We start from the raw sequence: 22875 nt of genomic DNA on the forward strand, positions 1-22875 counted from the left end.
TAATGCACTTAAGAGTATATAGTTTAACCGCATCCACAAACAGCTACAGAGAATGGACTCTGAGAGCTGCAGAGGGGCCCTGCTCAGGCAGAGGCACCCCTCACATGGAAACCAAGCACCCTGCCCTCAGGATTGTTAGGGCCTGCCTTAGGGGTGACTGATAGGTTTATATGTGTGTGTGTGTGTGTGTGTGTGTGTGTGTGTAACGTGAGATATAGCGAACCTATACCTCAGTGAGGAGTGCTAACACTACCTCACCCAGGCTGCAGTAGCAGGCCTGTGGTGCCAGATTTAGTCTGCTTCCCAGGGGTGGCATAATACATGCTTCAGCCCCTGGTAGGCCTGTGAAGTACCTATGCCCTTGGTACCTAAGGTCCCATATACTAGGGGCATATAAGGTACCACAGTATCCAACCACTAGTGCAACTAATATGCACTCCAATTTGTTTAGAGAGAACAGAGAGGCTGGGGCCCTGATTAGCAGGGACCCAGCCAGACTATAGCCAGAAACCAGTGTAAACATCAGAAAAAAAGTGGGGGCAACATAAGTGCAGATCCTACTCTCCTACACCGGGGAACTTCAATTTCAAGCCCTGTAGTGCCCAGGGCCAAGTGGCTATCAGTGACATTCGTCACAGTGTGGGGTCAGCAGTCTCACTGACCCATCCCACTTTGTGACGGGGTAAGGACAGCCGCCTCCTCCCATTGTCCGACCCATAACAAGGACACCGAATACGAGAGGTGGCAGTCCAAATGGTCAGGAACCACAGAGGCCTCTCTAGTGCCACTCAATGTCACAACCAGAGACCGGGTAAGTTATGGATGGGTGTGAGTGAGTGTAAATGTGTGGTCCTCCCGCCCCCTTCCATGCCCGTTTAAATTACCGGCCCCAACTGGTGAGCTGCAATAGTCTAATTTTGAGTTCATAGTAGCACGTACAACCACAGCTCTGAGCTCCAGTGACAATTGGGAAAACACAGGTCTCAACTTGTGGCTGCAATTGAAACAGTTTCTGACTATTGCACATATCTGAGAATTAAAGGAAGAACGAAAGCTCAGATTTTTCACTTACTGAAACCATACAAATTATTTCAGGTACATAATTTGCGGCGAGTTAGGATCGCTTGCTACAGCCAAAGGTTATAAGCTCGATTTTTAGACCATTGAGCTAAAAGCTGAATTTATGTTACTAGCCTTCAGCTCTTCAATTCGGTTGACCAACTGAACGGCATCCACGACACCCTTCTCTTTAGTAAGGTAAACTTAAGTGTTGTATGCACAGGATTGGATAAGTACAGAGTGACTGCATGTCCAAACAAATAGGTGGTAGCAGGAATGTTTAGATGTACCCCAGTGGTGACAGCCATTTTGTTCAATGTTTACTGGCTCAAAATAATTTTTGGGCTCACTAGGAACGATTTGAACCACTTTAAGTCATTCTGGTGGCACCATGTATATGATTGAAGGTACTGAACACAGTCGAGAGGTCCAGCATAACCACCTAACAGACTATTCATATCCTTACCTTTTCGTTCCATATAGCTACAAGAGCAGTTTCAGATGCATGAAGTGGCCTAAAGTACCCAGACTGGACTGGAAAATGATAGGCATTTTGGTAATAAAACCCTTATTGCTTTGTGGCCACAGCTTTCACTAGATCAGGTAATCAGACGAGGGGACGAGAATTAAACACAGTAAACAATATTTTTAGGTTTGAAATAATGGTTCTGCTTTTTCAGTATTTCCAGAACACACTCTCGCTAAGGGAAATATCAAGTAAAGTGCCAAAAGCAGCACAGGCTAATGAAAACTCATTTAGAATTGACTGGCGAATTCACGGGCCTACGAGTGGCTAAAAGTGCCTCAATGGACTGGGGAGTGAGTCCTCGGCCTCAGAAAGAAAGTAATTTGGGAATCTGACCAAGTCGTTAGACTAGACATTGACGAAAATGAAGATGATGTTCAACATAATCACCCTTTCACGTAAATTTTTAATCTTTGTCGATGTAAGCGTTGAAATTATGACAGAGATTGGGTGGGCGGACTACATGGTAAATATTTTCAGATTAAAGCATCCTCAACCAATCTCAGTTCTCTCAATATTTCGGGCCGTATAATTTCCCTACCTAAATTCCATAGTCATACAAGATATGATTGACGGTCATTGTGAAAGAAACACATCATGTTGGTTTACCTCGACTTTGATTAGTGCGGACTGTTAAGACAACAAAAGCAAATAAGTTGCCAGCGTCTCCATTGGATGGAGTGGAAGGGGATATATGGAAGGCAGTCATGACCTTCAGTTGTCTGTATGTAACCCATCTACATATCTACAGGGGCCACTGGAATTATGCGATTGTGTGACTGCTGCGATCTTCGCCTAATTATAGATTTACCGCTTAAGCCATCATCTTCCGAATTATCTGCAGATTTTAACAAAACAAAAAAAAGTTGTTTCTACCTCAAACAGTTCAAAAGTTACTAAAAATGCAGCAACACTTGTTGCTGCGCAGTGGAAGGTTTTTTGCACAGCTGGACTAGTCACATTTTCTGTTGCTTATTGCTATATTTGAGTGTTTAACTAATGAGGTGTAACCTATGCCAAACAGTGTTTCCAAGTTTAACAAGCATTGAAAATGCAATAGGTCTCGCCTTTGATTAAGTTAAAGCAATTTGCTTTGCTAATGATATTGTATAGCAAAGCAAATGGCTTTCACTTAATGAAAGGCGAGACCTATTGCATTTTCAATGCTCGTTTGTTGTGTACTCACGTTTGGCGGTTCCCAGCATTTTGAACTGTCCGCTCTATCTGCTTGTGCTCCCGTCGTGTGTTGAGGATCTTCATGTGCACTCACAACATGGGCCCTCATTCTGGAGGCTGTTCTCATGGCATGGGCTCTCATTCTGGAGACTGCGCTTATGGCTGCTCTCACAGCATGGGCCCTCATTCTGGAGGCTGTTCTCATGGCATGGGCCCTCATTCTGGATGCTGTTCTCATGGCATGGGCCCTCATTCTGGAGGCTGTTCTCATGGCATGGGCCCTCATTCTGGAGGCTGCAGTTATGGCTGCACTCACGGCATGGACCCTCATTCTGGAGGCTGTTCTAATGGCATGGGCCCTCATTCTGGAAGCTGCACTTATGGCTGCACTCACGGCATGGGCCCTCATTCTGGAAGCTGCACTTATGGCTGCACTCACGGCATGGGCCCTCATTCTGGAGGCTGTTCTAATGGCATGGGCCCTCATTCTGGAAGCTGCACTTATGGCTGCACTCACGGCATGGGCCCTCATTCTGGAGGCTGTTCTAATGGCATGGGCCCTCATTCTGGAAGCTGCACTTATGGCTGCACTCACGGCTTGGACCCTCATTCTAGAGGCTGTTCTCTTTGCATGGGCCCTCATTCTGGAGGCTGTTCAGGGGCTAAACTCAAACAGACACATGCAGATTGATGTGTCCGAATCCAGAATAAGAGATGTGCGGTAATGGATTTACCCCATGGTGATTTTACCACATGGTATTCCCACCCAGGTCTGAATGCGGTCCTAAATGTCAACAAGTGCCTTGACTATCTTGTCGATTTCAGGTCTAATTAGATTTATGTATCTCGCCTGTGCCCATCTCTAAAGATATTCAAAATATGAATATCTCATTTTTTAGTAGTTGTATTCCTTTTTATCATTAAAATTGTCTACATTGATAATTATTATATTTGCTATTGCCTATGATTTTAATTAATTTGGACAGTAAAATAATTGTGATTTCTGCCTCCATTATCATATTGACTATGAGCTCTTCCTGAAAGTATGTATTTGCATGGTAAATGCAAAGCATTTTCAAAGCCAGTTGGTTTGTTCTATCCCTGCGCTGCAATTTTTGAACTAGATTATCGACAGGTATTGCTGCTTTAAGTACAGAAACAGTCCCGTGGCAAGGGAAGAATAGAAAAAAAAAGTACATTTCAGAATAAAACTGTAATTAAAAAACGATTCACGTGCAAACTTTCATCAAAGTGCCTTTTTTCAATAATATACCTTGTGAAACAAGCTCTTTGACCTGCGTCAGTATCCTTCTTCGACCCGCCACTCCAGTTTGACTCATCCTCTACTCGCTTGTCGCATGTGGCCCCTTCTGGGCCGCATATTATTGATAGGGGTTTGAGCTGCTTCGGAAAGGTTTAGCCTTCTTGAAAGCAGTGGGCGCCGAGGGCACGGAGTCATTAGTTTTCCTTTCCCTTGGTTTATTCTCGCTGGTTGTGCTCGGTGCAATGGTGCAGTCCAGTGGCCAGCTGGTATAGTACGGCAGAGCAGGGACAGAAATATTACAGTGAATACTGCAATCAGCACCATTAACGCCCAGGAGACGAGGTGATTAGCCGATTTCCTTAATCGAGGCACTGTGCCATAGCTGCCAAGGTTTCGAATCGCTTATGTGTGACATTTTCATAAATTTCAGTGTCATTATGAGTGACATTCAAAAACTATGAGTGACACTTTGTCGAGAGCAAAATCAAGCAATGAAGAGGAGGGAAACCGGTAAATCACACCCTTTGGTTTGGTGTAGACCACAAGGCTTCCCAGGAGACGTGGCTCCTCCTTCACCACCCCTTGAGCCAACAACTTACAAATGCTGTTTGGCAGAGGTAAAATGTATGCTTCCTCAAGCTCACTGCTCCCATAGTAACGTATTGGACCAAACATTTTATGAAACTATCTCTCCATATTCCAGAACGTAGCACAGCAATGAATTGTGTATCCACACTTTTCCCTGCATCAGCAATGACAAAATTGCTGCCTGTTGATTTCTCCAGCCTCAGCTGTAGGAGGTCCGCGTGCAATGTAATGTAACTAAATTTATAATGTAACTAAATTTATAAGGCGCACAGCTACCCACCATGGGGTCTCCCGGCGCCAGCGATGAGGAGGTTAACTGGGATAATTGTCTACTGCGCAAAGAGCCAAGTTTTCAGACCCCTACGAAACTGTGCAAAGATAGATTGACATTTTAGGGATACAGGGAGGGAATTCCAAAGCTTAGGGGCCAGATAAGAGAAGGAGCAGCCCCCCATTCTCGCCAATTTGAATCTGGGGATCACGTAATTGCCCTGGAAGGAAGATCTGAGAGCGCGCGAGGGGACGTATGGGTGGACCCGTGAGCGCAGGTACTGAGGTGCCGCACCATGTTTGATTTTAAACATGACGCACAGAGCCTTGAATTTAATACGGCTCTCTATGCGCAACCAATGTAGGTCCCGCAGACCAGAAGTGATGGAAGATCTCTTCGGGACCTTGCAAAGAAGCCGAGCTGCAGAATTCTGCACCAACTGGAGTTTCTTGCGTACCTCTTGTGTACAACCCAGGTAGAGTACATTGCCATAATCAAGGCGGGAGGTTACCAGAGCTTGGACCACAGTACGTCTTGTTGGGACAGGAAGTAGCCAGAGAATTTTACGAAGCCACCTTAAGATGGTAAAACAGGTGGCTGAAATACTGACAACTTGTTGGCGCATAGATAAAGAGTCGTCCAGCAAGAAGCCCAGGTTGCGTACATGCGTAACTGGTTGAGGTACCAGGCCCATTACCAAGGGCCAGTGTTTAGGGCCCCAAAGATGTTTATCTTTGCCCAGAATGACTAACTCGGTTTTATCACCATTAAGCTTTAACAGGTTAGCCTGCATCCACTCAGCAACGCGACCAAGTCCCTCCTGAAGTGTTGAAGAGGGGCATTCCTTACTGGAGGACAGAGAGAAGATGATCTGCGTGTCATCCGCATAAGAATAAAGAGATAGTCCCGCCTCCTCCACTATTGAGGCCAGGGGTCGTACATAGATGTTAAAAAGCATAGGGCTTAATGTAGACCCCTGAGGAACCCCATAGGCAGTTGTACGAATGGAGGAGGAGCAGCTTGATGAACAGACCTGAAATGAGCGCTGACACAAGAACGAGGCTAGCCAGGACAGAGCTGGCCCCACCACCCCAGCCTTTTTTAATGCGGTGATAAGAATAGAATGGGACACCGTATCAAAGGCGGCGCTCAAGTCAAGGAGTATCAGTGCCATGGTTTCGCCTTGATCCAGATGACTACGTAGAGTCTCAGTAACCCCCAATAGAGCAGTTTCAGTCGAAAAATTTGCACGGAAGCCAGACTGAGAGGAATGCAGATAACCTGTTGCCTCTATGTGTGCAGTTAGATGGGTATTAACATGCTTCTCCAGAATTTTTGAAAACATTGGTAGTAGGGAGATAGGCCGAAAGTTAGCAAAGATTGTGGGGTCCGCCCCAGGTTTTTTCAAAAGGGGAATCACCATCGCCCTCTTCCAGTCAACGGGGACAATGGACTCCCGAAGAGAGGCATTAAGCAATTCTTGGATCACCAAAAGGGGGGCTGGTGCAAGCTGTCCAAGAATAGTAGGGGGCATGGGATCTAAAGGGGAGCCAGATTTCACCTTCGAAACACACAGGCGTAGGGACTCTTGGTCCAATAACGGCCATACAGAGATCGTTTCCTTAGGAGGAGGGCTCTCATCGTACATAGTGAAAGAGGACCTGCTTTCGGGCAGTGATGTATTAACTGCCAAAGAATTATGGATAGTTTCGACTTTCGTAATAAAGAAGTCAGCAATCTCATTACATTGGGCTTCACCAAGTATTGGAGGGGCTGGAGAAGTATCTGCCCCTGCCAACTTTTTTATCATAGAAAAAAGGGCCTTAGGACGATTAGTGGCTCTAGAGATGGATTCAGAAACGAAAGTCCCTTTTGTCTTCCTGCAGGCTAGATGATAGAGTTTTAAAGCTGCCCTATAGGTTAATTTACTCTCTGCTGAGTAAGTTTTCCTCCAACACCTTTCCAGGTGTTTGCACTTGGCCTTCATATTTTTGAGGTCCGGCGTAAACCATGGTGCAGGAGGCAAATGTACAAGGGGACGCTTAATGCGAAGAGGGAGATGATGCTCAATAGTGGATGACAGCCACTGTGACACCTCCAAATTTAAAGAGGATAGAGGGCCAAATGTATCCGGGCATGTAGATGTCAACTCGGCGTTGAACTTATCCAAGTTCAGTTTAGACCAAACTCTAAACTTAGTGGCATAAGGAGGAAGGACTGGTGGAACGCCGCTAGCTAAAATAAGGCTAAATTGAACAGCAAAATGATCGGACCAAATAAGGGGGAGTGGTGAAATACTGCAATCCAGCGAGATATTAGATAGAACTGGATCCTGTAAGTGCCCTGCCTGGTGGGTGGGTCCCTGATTACGTAACACCAAATTAATTGCCTCACAATCAGCAAGGAAAGCTTTGCTCAGTTTGTCATTGGTGTCTTCTAAATGAAGATTAATATCACCCACAATAACAAAATTTGCCGCCTTCAGAACATAAGGAGCAATCAGCTCTGAGAAAGAAAACAGCCACTGAGTGGATTTATCTGGGGGACGATAAAGGAGAATCCCTGATAGAGTCATGTGAGGTGAAAGTGCTAGTTTAAACAGCCCGGCTTCACAGTCTGGAAGTGGCAGGGCTTCTAACCGGCATGTGTAGGTGTCTTTAAATATAATTGCAACACCACCACCTCTCCCCGAACTGCGATCTATTCTCAGTATAACATAGCCTGATGGAAGAGCATTGGCCACATCCGCACAGGAACTGGCATGAAGCCAAGTTTCTGTGAGAAATAAAGCGTCCGGGAGAGCGGTGCTTAGGAAATCAAATATATGTTCCTTGTGTTTTGGGAGGGACCTACAATTAATACTCCAGAATTTGAAAGTGGCGTTTGCTGCCCCCCGTGAAGCTATTGCTGTGGAGGGTACAGCTTGTGTTTTTTCTCTTTCATGATTAAACATAAAATTACAGCCTGTGACTGTGCAGTTGGTCAGAGGTCTAGCTGACAAGTCAGATGGCATGCCAACACATTCCTTACCCCGTAAGTGATACAGCTCCTCAGCAGAGTATATGCGGCGAAGGCTACCATCCCCCTCAGCAGGGACATAATCTCTGGCCGCTGGGCGCTCGAGGGCGCGGGCGGGCGCAGACGGGCTTGCCTCTGGCGCGCCTCCGGCGCGCCATCGGCGCGTCCGCTGCGCGCGCGCGCTGCGCGCTTGCATCAGCTGGAATAAATAGCAGCCGGTGTAGCAGGGGGCGTGGCCCAATACGGAAGCGACCCAGCAACCACCTTCGCAAGCTAGGAGCGAGTGATTGTGGCCGTCTTCACCATACAACACAGCAGTGTTCCCACGTAAGTCCCCACAGCCCCACACAATTGACGCTACTATTAGCGAGTTAAAAGGAAATAAGGAACAAAGTTCCTCTGATAAAAGTTTTAAATGCAAGTATGGGGGCAGCAATGTAGGCACAGCGGCAGCGGCAAAGATCACAGAGGACCGCTGCGCGCTTGCATCAGCTGGAATAAATAGCAGCCGGTGTAGCAGGGGGCGTGGCCCAATACAGAAGCGACCCAGCAACCACCTTCGCAAGCTAGGAGCGAGTGATTGTGGCCGTCTTCACCATACAACACAGCAGTGTTCCCACGTAAGTGTCAGGCTTCCACAGATCCACTGAATGATATCTTTGAATAAAGTTCCTGTTTTGGCATAAGAATTATGCGTTTCCTGCGTTACATGTGATTATTATGTTTTGGTAAAGTTTGTGCATATGCAGTAAATCCAAGGAATTAGCTGGTGTGATAAAATCACATGCACCTGCAGAATTATGTGAAAAAGATTAGGATTGTTTTTTGCAGCCCCGGCCGACGGACAACTTGCTGCCTGTCTGTGCACACCCTAACTCTGTAGTCTACATCATGTTGGGCATACGTTTACTTCATGGGGGTCTGTGTGGGCTGACGACAAATTTCCCCAATTAATAGGCGGAAGGCTGGCCCGATAGGGGTAACGTGCTCTGACAACACACTAAAATGTTTAGTTTGCTTGACATTATTAGCATTGTTTTATAAATCACAAAAACTGTTAAAGTTTTTTTGAAAATTCTTTTTATTGGCATTTAGTAATATAAACGTACATTTATCATGTTGCGCATAAATGACTGTAACATATACATAGCAAGGTAGACCATCGGTGATATCGAGATTACTTTTACATCTTGGTCGGTATGAATGTGGTCTGTGGTGTAGCAGGGTTGTGCCAGTTAAAGAAAAACTAGGGACAAAAACAGTTAAAGTTAAGTGACAACTTGTTGAAGCACCTCTTTGACGCTTGTCCAGGTTACAGGGGCCTGGAAGAAATTTGCCGGCTGCCATAGAATAATTTAGCCCTCCACAGTGCGGGCCGCCCGGCCGGGCTGCACATTCAGTGGTGCTGGGAGAGCACCGTGACCTCTGAGCAGAGCATGGGGCAGCACCGTGATTGCCACGGCCGTCGCCACCTCGGTACAGACAGGCATTCACAGTGAGCAGCCACGGTGCTTCCGGCCAGTCCGGACAGGATTTTTTCACTCACCTCACCTGACAGGGGCAGGGGGCGATTCCGCCAGTGTCTCGGTAGTGTAGCTATTGGGCACTAACCCCTGGCCGGGCTGTGACGTCACTGACTCAGCGGCACCGCGGGAAGTAATGCAAAAAAAATACATTGTACATAAAGTACAATGCTAGTGCTCCCAAGAATAAGGTTTGTGTATATTTGGCGCGTGCTCCGCCACTAGGGGCTAAATGAACGACGCGCTGCTGGGTCTGCTGCATCAACCAACTACGCCGCGGTTATTCACGGAGCTGCACACTGTGTGAGACTCAGTCTCTGTGTGACAACATGAACAACAACAACACTACTACTACTTAAGCCAGTGGCAGGCAGGCTGCCTGGCCTAGTACTTACTTACTTACTTGTTCAACTTCTGTAGTCAGACTCAGTCCTGGCAAGCACTAGATAGACTCTCTGAGCACGACGGCAAAAGTACTTACTTGTTCAACTTCTGTAGTCAGCGCGACGGCGAGTTTGGACTCCCGGCGGCCGTGCCTTGGTGAGCCGGCCATGCTCGGCTAGAACGGACAATGAATCTGCAGGTTATGGCATCCTGCGGTCTGCTTGTGAACCAGAGTGCACGGAGCAAAAACCAATATTAACTGATGCATAGATATTGTATTCTTATGAGAGGTATTCATGCTCATTACAGCGCCGCTATGTGTTGCACGAGCAGGGTCGTCGACAATCTGCAGCAATTGTATTTTAATGAGGCACAGACCATGCTTGGCCTCGAACAGACTGGCAACGCTATCGCCCACAGCGGACACGATGTTCTCCCGCAGCCAGGATGCTGCACTTTAAAGCTCATTCTGTTGTTTATTTTTTAACATTTCTGAAGTGCAACCTGGCAAAAGTAGTCGCACAGAAGGTGGAATAAAAACACCGGCAGGTTCTGCTGACCTCCTATCCCGGCTGATGCTGGGGAGGCTCTGGGGCTCCCTCCAACCCTTCTCGGATGCCCGATCTCTGCGGGTCTGCCTCAGCCCGGGTCCATGTCCGCTACAAGCTGCGAGACAACGGACAGCGGGAGGGGGGTGGGAACAAAGGGAACGGGAACACGGGGAAGGGGGGATGGAGAACACGACGAACAGGAGGGAGCAGCGGGAGGGGGATGGGAACAAAGGGAACGGAAACACGACAACAGGAAGGGGGTGGGAACAGGAAAGTAACATGACAAAGCTTCTGATAAGAAGCTTGGTTGCCATGGACAACGGGAAGGGAAGCTATTGGCACAAGATAGCGTCGGACTGTCCACAGTCCGACGGATACGCGCATGCTGGTTGCTATGGACAAATGGCAACAGCAGCCATGTTTGTCCATGCAGACGCGTGCATGAAAGCCCTCGGCAGAATCGATTCCAAAATGTACTCGCAATAGGCATGCGCTGCTTTCGCCAGGCGAGACCTAAAAATAACAAAATAATGAAGTAATACTTTTACAAAATGTTCCACATTATGCCACATAATTTGCCTTTTCTTGCTGCATAGGTTAGTCAAGCCTGCTGCATAATTTGGCCCTCTCCTGCTGCATAATTAGAGGGGCCCTGCATATATACAATAATTTACCAATGTTAGAAATCGGTCAGTGGTGTAATGATATTGTTTTTCTAGACCTTCTGGGACAATTTGCGTGGAGGTAAACAAACAACTCAACACACATGGCACAGATCAATTATAGACCTTTGTTCAGACACCTGGACCACCATTCTTTAGTGCTCATCCCATGCCGATCATCACATACACTATTTTTCATCCTGGGCGTTTATAGATCAACCTACTGTACTTTGTGAGCTCTGTATACTTGGTATGCCTCCACTGAACTAACTAGCCTAACACACATTGTAGCAATGATTTGTAAATTAAAAGCCCAGGACTGGAAAAAACGTCGGACTACTTTGCATGGCTCATTAATAACTAACCTCTTCCTTTTGTTATCAAGTATCAGCAATTAACACAACAGACATCCTGCCTCCTCAGTTCTCAAACCCCAACTTTCAGTCTTCCTTTAACTTTTCGGTGTTATCACCACTCCATTTCTTCCATTCTCAGTATCCATCTGTCTTGTCTTGCTACATTCGCCCCCTCCAAGGACCCCATTCACAATAGATCGGAACAGGCTCTTACTTCTTGCCGATGACCACCCCCTTGATCTTCAGCGCCCCCTTCTGCACGGTCTCATATTCGGACATCCTGCAGCAGCCAACAGTGTCTGCACCCAGACAATAACTTCTGCGTACCCGGAAGAGGCGGGCGGTTCCAGCTGATACATCCGCTGTCCGGGTAAAAGACATCGAAGAAGGTCACCATCGCGACAGGTCTTGTTTCCGGTAAAGTTGGCGGCCATCTTTAAATGGTAAGTGCTAATGCCAAATCTAACGAGACTATCTCCGTCCAAATCAATTCCAAATATATTCCACCTACTAGTCTAAATTTAAACATACTGAAGTATCACACCCTTAAAAATGTATCAGGCATATATAAAATAATGAAATACAGGCAATATATGTATAGCATTATATTTTAATTTTTTTATTTAATGCGATTTTTTATAGGGCGAAGATTACCCGAAAGTGTCAGAGCGCTTTACAAAAGAACCAGGTGCGTTACGATAAGGACTTTGGATTACATGAGTTACATAAGAGATACAAACATAAAAATTGGAAATGTACAAGTTGTAAAGTCACTCAAGGAAGAGATACAAACGGATAAACTCTAAACTCACATAGGAATGGTAGTAAGTACAAAGGTCTACTACATATACTAGAGGTTAGAGTTTTATATATATATGTATGTATATATATATATCAAACACAGTTTGCTCAGCAAAACGAGGGCGCACTCTGACACAAGAATCATCCATCAAGCACTGCAGACGCTTTATTCATTGCTGTTGCCTGACGCGTTTCGGGAGAACATTCCCTTAATCATAGGCATAGTCCCAAAGTCTCGCAATGCTGCAGCAATTAATTTAAATACCCGCCCTCCAATGGGCTCCTCGAATGAGAACCCCAGTGTTTGCTGGGATATGTAGTGCTGCAGCCTACCTTCAACCCGAATGGGATGGGAGAAAAGTGTTGCAAACGGCCCTTCAATGAGCCGCAAAAGTGTCCATCAGTGCTTGTAATCCAAGGCTTGTTTGTCCCCACCTATGGAGCAGCGGAAAATTCAGCGCCCCGTGGCCCCATGCAATCCGCTGGGTGGTGCGCCCTCCACGCCCTGAAGCCGGCGCGAAAACATCAAACACAGTTTGCTCAGCAAAACGAGGGCGCACTCTGACACAAGAATCATCCATCAAGCACTGCAGACGCTTTATTCATTGCTGTTGCCTGACGCGTTTCGGGAGAACATTCCCTTAATCATAGGCATAGTCCCAAAGTCTCGCAATGCTGCAGCAATTAATTTAAATACCCGCCCTCCAATGGGCTCCTCGAATGAGAACCCCAGTGTTTGCTGGGATATGTAGTGCTGCAGCCTACCTTCAACCCGAATGGGATGGGAGAAAAGTGTTGCAAACGGCCCTTCAATGAGCCGCAAAAGTGTCCATCAGTGCTTGTAATCCAAGGCTTGTTTGTCCCCACCTATGGAGCAGCGGAAAATTCAGCGCCCCGTGGCCCCATGCAATCCGCTGGGTGGTGCGCCCTCCACGCCCTGAAGCCGGCGCGAAAACATCAAACACAGTTTGCTCAGCGAAACGAGGGCGCACTCTGACACAAGAATCATCCATCAAGCACTGCAGACGCTTTATTCATTGCTGTTGCCTGACGCGTTTCGGGAGAACATTCCCTTAATCATAGGCATAGTCCCAAAGTCTCGCAATGCTGCAGCAATTAATTTAAATACCCGCCCTCCAATGGGCTCCTCGAATGAGAACCCCAGTGTTTGCTGGGATATGTAGTGCTGCAGCCTACCTTCAACCCGAATGGGATGGGAGAAAAGTGTTGCAAACGGCCCTTCAATGAGCCGCAACAGTGTCCATCAGGCGCTGGGGCAAAGAACCCCATTGGTGGGAAGATATTTAAAATAAAGATGCCACTAGCACAGCAAAATTTCGAGTCAGCCTATGATTAAGGAACCTATTCCGAAACGCGTCAGGCGTGCTCCATTGATGGGAGCTTCTGTTGATGCCTGTGCATGATTTCTGTCTCCCGAGTGCGCCCCTGCTGCTGAGCAACTGTGTCCTGGTATATATATATATACTCATGATTAAAATTTACCAGCGATTAGGCTTGGACAATTATATATTACATATTTACAGAGTGAACAGAGAAATAAAATATCAAAAGGGGTAGAGAGAGGTGGGGGGAGAAGAGTCGGAGGCTGAGATTGGTGAGAGGGGGACCTGAGGGGGATAAAAAGACATGGCAGTCCAGCAAAAGACAAATGTTTGAAGTTTTGCAGGATGGAGTCCAACGGACCGAAGGACAGGCCAAGAATCAACAAAATGGCAGATCCGGGTTGTGGGCATCAAAGGAAACCATCTCAAAAAGGCAAGATGCACCCAAGTCAAGACCCAGAAAACCCAGAGAGCAGAGTTCCATTAAGTAGCCACAGCACCAAGGGAGGAGGGAGGGGAGTAGAATGTCTGCTGTTCGCGTGCACAGGCACAGTACCGCGAGGGCATCAGGGTTGACGATCAGCGCATCATGGAGAGTTGAGAACTGGAGCGAGCCTCTGAACAAATAGGGACCACAGAGACCGAAATAGAAGAGTGTTTGAGTTTGTATGCTACATAATGTCATTAGTATTATTATATTTTTTAGGAAAAGTGCCTAGCAGTTAGCAAATATGCTGAACCGATGACTTGAAGCCTTCCCAAAAGGCAAAGGTAAATAGTTTGCCAGCCCATTCAGAGAGTTATGTTATTTTATGCAGCCCTGCCATGTACCACCCATCTGGCGTTAGACTGACGCCTTTCAGTGTCGTGGTCCGCATCACCACGCTGAAATGCGAAGTCACACATGTTAGCACCTACTGAGCTGTCCCTGTCAAGCGCTGCAGCCTGAGAGCCCTGGCTGCTTAATTAATTATAATAACCATTTGCGAAAGGGAGTGTGGCAGCATGCGCGCTGCTCGCCAGACTTGGGGGCTGGCTGAGGCTGCTGCTGAGCAACGCCGACCCAGCGTGTCTGCTGTTCCTGGGCACACTCATATACTCAAATGGGCTGTACCGCTATGTCCAAGGGGCGGGGGAGCAACGTTGACTCATCTGCTTCACCCAAGCTACCTTGTAAGCTATATATCGTCGCTTTCGTTTTCGAAGAGTGAGTTCGAAGTATCCTATTTGGCTTCCGTATTGAATCCAGAGCTGGGAAGCAGATAAAGGGGGTACCATTCCCAGACCCATAGGCACGAGACCTGGGGTAGTGAGGGGCAGTGCATTTGTTTACACAGGGTGCCACTGAGAGCCAAGAAGACGCCAGTATGAACTGTGCCCACTTGTGTTCAAGACAGAAGTCTGGTCACAGGGCTCTGTTTTCACGCAGGTATGCAGGACAAAAATAACTTCATTTCTTTTGGGCCAGGCAGGAACACCTGATAATTACAGTGATACTTGTGCTAACAGTGTCGCTGACATCAACCTCATTCAGCTGCGCATTATGCCGTCTGATTCCTGCATGTAAATTGACTCTCCTTACCCCTACCGGCGTCTTGTTTACTTTGCTGAACATCCACACGTCCTCACGTATCCTTGAGTCTTTATGCCCTGGTAGAGCTGACCATATTGAACCGGCAGAGGTCTTAAGTTTATGCATTCATGTTATGGTGTTGATTTTATTAGAACATTAATAATCTAATAACATTTTAGCGCAGTCTGAGCCTGCAAATTACGTATAACTGCTGGCTGGGCTCAGCTGAGCTGACTGTATTGTCAGGCTTCAGGAAAGCCCTGAATTACTCTGTATTGTTTCCCTTGGCCCACAGAACCTGTTTTTCACTACTGGGAAACAATCTGGTGTTAGGCAATGCTCGTTTCGGAGTGCCCACTTAATTTACATTGTTAACAATGTAGAAAACGGTGGTCAAACAGTTACTGGCCCACAAAACTTTATTTTATGAGTATTGGCTGCGCGTTACTGCATTTTACTAGGGTAGTGACCATCCCTTTTCTGGTGCATTACAGCAGTTTTAAGATCTTCTAAGAGTTTCTTGTTGCTCAAATTGGTGTAATTTCTGCAGAACTATTTGAAGAGCCAGGTTTTCAGATTCTTGCAGAACTAGTCGCAGCTGTCATCTGCGGTTGTGAGGGCAGGTGCGTGTGTAAAATAATATACAAAAATAAAATAAACCTACCGAACTTGGCAACGTCCTTGCTCCGGACCTCTTCTTTCGCCGACACAGGAACCCATGGTTTCCAACTGTCCCGTTTTTGCAGGGACAGTTGGAGACTGTCCCAGGTAATATTGTTGCAGAAACTGTTCCTCTTTATTACACACAGGTACACAAATAAGAACTTTCCATCTGCAGCAGCCCCGTGCTGCCAAGTGTCCCAGGTGTTTTTTTCTCCAAATGTTGGCAACTATGAGGAACCGGATGCTGGGATTCCCTTGGCCAATCCTGGTGCTGATCTCACCACCACGAGAGGAAGGCTAGGATTGGTGGGAGCGGTCTCACTCAGCACTCCGCAAACGCTCAGGAGGCATTGGCTTGCTCTAACCCAGATGTTAAAAATGCACATGTGTGGCTCACAGCTGCCAAGCTTTCAGATTGCTTATATGTGACATTTTCATAATTTCAGTGTAATTATGAGTGACATTCAACGACTATGAGTGACACTTTCTTGTGAGCAAAATCAAGCAATGAAGACGAGGGAAACATATAAATATCAGAAATCACACCCACTTGAGCAACGAGAAACACTACGAAGATCTTAAAACTGTAGCTTAGCTTTTATAATATAGGATTAAAATGAGGCAAGCCTGAAGCAGCAATGCTGTATTAAACGTTATAAAATGCACAACTAAGCAGCAGTCCGTGTGAGTAGCTCTCCACGGGCAGTAGTGGCCTTTAACTAAAGCAATAGAGCTGTTCATAAGATGAACAAGTAAGTAAGCATTGCGCAACAAAAGGAAACACCTGCGGAGGTGGGACACCCACTCATAAGTAGCAAAAAAGCACCTGCACACAAGTAGGCCCCAACTGCCACCATTAGTGGAAAGGAGCGGAACACAAGCCTCCACCAGAGAGCAAGCAGACAATCAGGGCTGCTGGCTGATCACACTGACTGGCCATGGGTGAGTCGCCAATGGTCAGTCTGGGAGTTTAGATATCTTTTTTTGCTTTCAATTCTATACCGAATACAATGTCAAGAAGGCAGGGTGTTTCCACTGCCTCTTAAAAACATTCGTATTGCATTACAGCGGGAAGTATGCTAATCAGTGGGGTAACTCACACAGGGGCCTTGGAAGGGTGATTAAATCGATCGGGTGCTTCGGCTGCACTAATATTCAAACGGGACAGCACTTCCCCTCAGTGGAGCAGCGTCAGGCACTAACGTCTTGGGTGGAAAGGCTGAGCACTGCAATTTTATAATGGGAGAGACCATAGGTGTGGCTAGCCAAGCTCTTCTCAAGGGGCAACAAAAACAAGCATTTGCAATGCAATAGGTCTCGCATTTACACGAGTTTAAGCTATTGGCATTGTAAATGACACTGCCTTTCATTTTAATTTTAAAAAAGAAAACAAAAATAAAAGGCATTGTTATTTGTAATGTGAATAGCTCAAACTTGCGTAAATGCGAGACCTATTGCATTGCAAATGCTTGTTCTGCAAATGTAGAGGGGAGTAGAATTACGTGGTGTCAAGTAGAGTGGAAATATGCAGAGTGAAATTATGATGTGTGGGGTGAAATTATGTGGCATGAAAGTATGTTGAGTGGCTTGGAACTGTGTGGCATGGAGCTGAATTGTGAGATGTGGAATTGATTGGCGTGGTGTGGCATAGACTGCAATTGTATGGAAATTCATTATGTTACCTGGAGTTAAATTATGTGGCATGGTGTGGAATTAAGGGATGTGGTGTGGAATTAGTTGGCATGGCGTGGATAGGATTATATGGTGTGGTGTGGAATTGTGTGGAGTGGAATTGTGTGGCATGGAATTGTGTGGCATGGAATTGTGTTGAGAGGAATGGAAGTATGTGTCATGGAATGGAGTGGAAATATGTGGCATGGAATGAAATTATGTGGTGGAGTAGAATTATGTGCCGCTTAGTGGAATTATGTTATTGAGTGGATTCATTAATAGTGGAGTGGAATTATGTGGCATGGAATTACGTGCCATGGAGTGGAATTATGTGGTATGGCATGTAATTAATTGGTGTGGATTTGTGTGGTGTGGCCTAGAATTGTGGGGTGTTGAGGGAAATTGTGAGACATGGAATTGTGTGGCGTGGTATGCAATTGTGTGTCATGGAGTGCAATTCTGCGGAGAGGAAGTATGGGGATGGAGTGGAATTATGTGATGTGGTGTGGAATTATGGGGTGTGGTATGGAATTATGTGGCATGGAATTGTGTGCCATGGAATGGAATTCTGTGGTGTGGATTTATGAGAAGTGGAGAGCACTTTATGTGGCATGGAATTATGTGGAGTGGAATTATTTTGCATTCACTGAGATAGACATGTTACTGTGTGGCGTGAACTACAATTATGTGACGTGGTGTGCAATTGTGTGGAGAGGAATTCAGTGGCGTGAAGTGGAATTATGTGACATGGTTTGAATTCAAGTGGTGTGGCATAGAATTAGGTGGCAAGGAGTGGAATTATGCTCCGTGGAGTAGAATTATGAGATGTGACATGGAATGGTCTGGCATGGAATTGTGTGGTGTGGAATTGTGTGGTGTGAAATTATGTTGGTTTGGGGAGATTAAATTTCGGTGGTACAGTGTGGTACAATGTGGAATGATGTGGTATGGAGTGGAATTATGTCTCATGGAGTGGAGTTATGTAGCATGATGTTGAGTCATGTGATGTTGCATGGAGTGAATTTATGTGGCATGGAGTTGAATTGTGTGGCATGGAATTGTGGGGTGATGACTAGTGGAATTATGTGGTGTAGAGTAGAATTAGGTGGCGTCTAATTATGTGGAGAAGAATTGTGTTGCATGGAATTGTTTTGCATGGTATTGTGCGGCATTGAGAGGATTGGAATTATGCGACATGGAGTGGAATTATGTGGCTTGGATTGGAAATATGAGGGTGGAGTGCAATTAGGTGGCATGGAGTTGAATTGTGTGGTGCAGAATTGTGTTGCACGGAGTGTAATTGTGTTGACTGGAGTGTTATTGTGCAACGTGGAATTGTGTGGCGTGAAATGCAATTGTGTGATGTGGAGTGCAATTGGGTGACATGGAGTGTCACTGAGTGGAGTGGAAATCATATAGCATGGAGTGGAATTATGTGACATGGTAATAAATTGTGTGGTGTTGAGTGGAATTACGTGCCGTAGAATTATGTGGCATGGAGCCGAATTATGTTGAGTTGAATTGTGTGGCATGGCATTACATGCCATGGATTGGATTTAAGTGGCGCAGAATTATTTGGCATGGAATTGTGTGGCATGGAATTGTGTGGTGTGAAATTGTATGGCGTGCAATTGTGTGCCATGGAGTGAAATTTTGATACATGGAATTGTGAGGAGTGCCACTGTGTGACATGGAGTGCAATTGTGTGGAGTGGAATTAAGTGATGTGGATTGGAATTATGTGACGTGGTGTGGAATTATGTGGTGTGGAGTGAAAGTGTGTGGCATATAGTAGAATTATGTGGCATGGATTTATGTGATGTGCAATTGTGTCGCATGGCAAGGAATTGTGTTGAGTTGAGTGGAAATATGTTGAGCTGAATTATGTGGCACGAAAGGGAAGAGGCATTATGTGACACAGAGTGGAATTATGTTGTAGGGAGTGAAATTCTGTGGCATAGTATGTGGCATGATGTGGAATTATATGTTGTGCACTGAAGTGGAAATATGCTCATGTTTAAAGTATAGACTGGGAGGGGTGGGATGAAGGTATAGGGCCAGTGAATCGAACAAGCCCAACTACGAAGACTAAGAGATCGCACACGGTGGCAGACCAGACAAGCTGTGCAAGACCCATTTAATGCCACAGGGGCCTACTTTATACAACTCACACGAAGAAAACACATGGGTGAAATATCAATATCTTGTTTTCTGTGTAAACCAGCAGCTCCTGTATTCGGTTTTGTAGCGCTGCGGTAATAGGCGCTACCAACGGACACGAATCGCTCCCTTTGAAAAATGATTATAAAGTACGGCATAGCGAAGGAACGTAAAATACACATTCGTTCTTCGTTGTATTAGGAGAGGGGGGTGCTGGAATCCCGGCGGGATTATAAAGTCACTCTGACGGTTTCTGGTAGTTGAGTCCTAAGACTCCAATCTGCATCAAAACAAGCCTAAAAAATGCATCTAGGGTGCCACACTGCATATTCTCTAAAAGTACAGTATTCATAGTTAGGTGAAACTTCAGGAATGGCCATTGCCTTCACCACTCATTACTCTCAGGGAAGGTGGTCATTGTGTACTCCACCACATCATGGCCAAGCATGTGGCATACACTCACACTTTGTCTCTTCAGGCTTGTGGAGATTTGTAGTTGGACCATAAGAGGCATTATTTCTTGTTGCCATCCGTCTTGTTAGAGAAAAAGCGAAAGCAGAAATACTACCAATTTTGAAGTGACACAGAAATGGAAGCTAAACAATAGGTCTGTTCCCAGAATTTCTGTACACAGTCATTTAGCCGATCACAGTGCCAGCTGCCTCATGGTAAGAGTTTCAAAAAGTGCATTCTAGATAAAGATTTGTTAGGGCCGTCCTAGTAATTCCTATATGCATTTGCAAACTACAAGTAAGCCACAAAGTCAAGTTAAATTTTGAGAGAGAGTATGGAGGCTCGGGGATTGGTATTTGCTGGGCTTGAGAAACTTGGTTTTCTATGGATTTCTGTGCAGCAATCTCATCTGAGATCGAGGGGTTCTGACAGGACCGGAGATGGCATGCGCCCGGACAGGCGATGTGCACGCGCACAGCTGTCTCAGGGCTCGTAAGCAGCACCCCTCCTATCGCAACTTGGCTGTTGCAGTCGTGAGGAGAGACTGCCTGTTGTTGGCTCGAGCCGTGCAGCTGACGTGACGTGCTGTCTCATCACTGCAGAGCAACACGTGTATTGTGGGCAAAACTCCTCAATTTGGCAAACCGACGTTGGCTCCAAACTTTTAAACCCCATAATGGTAGGCTCAGATTGACTATTCTTTTAGGTGTACTCTAGCGCGACACAAAGCAGAACAAACACCAATTGTCAAACAAAAAAGAGGTTTTGCGCTGATAATTTGAAGCAAAATGTCTGGCTCTGTATTGCATAGCAGCAAGCCCCCTCTTAATGTAATGCAGTGGGGGCATATCAGGGCGGGAACAGCGTTTACATGCAGAGGCAGATCTACTAACCTAGCACAACGTGGCTTTGCATGAAATCCTAGCAATAATAAAAAGCAGTTGCATAAAATGGCAAAAGAAAAATCCTAGAAGTTTTAAAAGCGCTTGACTGCTAAAGTAGCACAGAACGGGGGTGATGCCTTTGGTGTAAACAGCTTAGTTTAACAACAACAAACCAGCAACAGAAGAGCCAGCGAAAGTGAAAGTGATCGTGATTACGATCGCTACGGAGGAAAGACACATGGCGCAGCGCACGTGCACTGTAGCTTTAGGCCACGGCAGCACTTTGAAAAGCCCAGTTATAAAATGTCTCTTCGAGCCTTTGGCTCGCGAGACCTAAAAACTGGTGTAACGAGGAGAGCTTCTTGGACATCCCAAACATCAATTCTTTGTTTTATTGATTACTGATCTAGATGCCAGGTCAGCATTATAATGTTGGTAGCGAAGTAATACAAGTTTTGGTTTATTTGCTGTGAGACCGGCCTCGTGGCGTGGGCCTTCCCGACCAGCAAGCCACCCTGCAACCGCACCGATCCTCCATGTCACAGACTTCCGGCCACCATGGCCCAACATCCCGATGGCCGGCCAGACCCCCAACACGCATGCCCGGCCGAGGGAGAGTGAAACCCCCCCAAGCCAGACCGAGAGGCGCCGACCGTGTCACACCTCTGGTCTCTTCCCCAAGGGAGGTTTCGATCGACCACCAGGCCCCCGGTGAGCGGCCGCCTCGCCTGCTGGGTGTCTGGAGTCCCTCCCGGACCCACCTGAACAGATCAAAGGGCCGAGCGACAGGAAGCCCCGACACACCGCCCCCCAGCGCCAAGACCCCTCTCGGCGAGGACCCCGGACTTCAAAGAGGAGGGGAAGTATAACAAGGGATGCGGAAGGGACGGGAGGCAGAGAAGACCTGGACTGACGAGAGCCTGCTGACCTGGTCGCGGCTTGATCGCTCCCCGAACCGAAGAACGCTACCCGAACTCTGAACCACCTGCGCCCTGCTGACGCGGTCGCGGCTCCCCGAACTCTGAACCATCTGAGCCCTGCTGACGCTGTCGCGGCTCCCCGAACTCTGAACCATCTGAGCCCTGCTGACGCTGTCGCGGCTCCCCGAACTCTGAACCATCTGAGCCCTGCTGACGCTGTTGCGGCTCCCCGAACTCTGAACCATCTGAGCCCTGCTGACGCTGTCGCGGCTCCCCGAATTCTGAACCATCTGAGCCCTGCTGACGCTGTCGCGGCTCCCCGAACTCTGAACCACCTGAGCCCTGCTGACGCTGTCGCGGCTCCCCGAACTCTGAACCATCTGAGCCCTGCTGACGCCGTTGCGGCTCCCCGAACCACAAACCTCCTGTGCCTGCTGAGTGACTCGCGGCCCTCCTCCAAGAGAATCGGCAGAGATTGCCGAGAGAAGCAACATCCCCGCAGCTCGAGGATTGAGAGCTGTGCGCCGGATCCTCCGCAGAGACACTGACTCAAAGACTGTCCCGCTACCCCCATACCCCCCATCACGAGATCGCCGCCACTTGTGGCACTAATTCTGTACCTGCCTTCCGGATCATAAAGATCCCTTACGACTAACGATAAAGTATATTGTCTTACGAAGAACTACTGTGTGGTGTCCCTCTAGCAGAAGAGAGTAAGCGCAGCGATCCTAGGTACGAGACCCTTCTAGGAAGGGCCTCCCCGCTCTTGCTCGGCCTAACTCTGGGAAAGGTGGGTCTCCGGGTGGTCGGGAACGCATTCCGCAGCCTCCCCGGTGAACGCCTTCCAACATTTGCGTGATGATTTTGTGTGTTTGTGGTAAAGCGCAGATATTGTTCAAATGTGTTAGTATAACGCGCAAAGCAAGGCACTTGGCATTGCTGGTGGCTGACGGTCGCAAGACGGCCTGCCAAAAAAACCTGCGTACTTTAAACAGTGCAATACCAGCCTACCCTACTCCTTGCTGCTCTT

At 47.0% G+C, this 22875-nt stretch overlaps 1 protein-coding gene across 1 annotated transcript in view; it reads right to left on the reverse strand.

Annotated features, from left to right (window-relative positions):
• FAM32A (family with sequence similarity 32 member A) overlaps positions 1-11748 on the reverse strand; it is a 28814-nt gene extending 17066 nt beyond the window's left edge. Inside the window, exon 1 of the mRNA XM_085639150.1 lies at positions 11593-11748. Within this exon, the coding sequence (XP_085495276.1) occupies positions 11593-11657 (65 nt within the window). The 5' untranslated portion in view covers positions 11658-11748. The remainder of the gene's footprint in view (positions 1-11592) is intronic.
• Between the last annotated feature and the right edge of the window lie 11127 nt (positions 11749-22875).

This window comes from Triturus cristatus, chromosome 12 (assembly GCF_964204655.1).
Source record: "Triturus cristatus chromosome 12, aTriCri1.1, whole genome shotgun sequence".
NCBI classification, from domain to species: domain Eukaryota; kingdom Metazoa; phylum Chordata; class Amphibia; order Caudata; family Salamandridae; genus Triturus; species Triturus cristatus.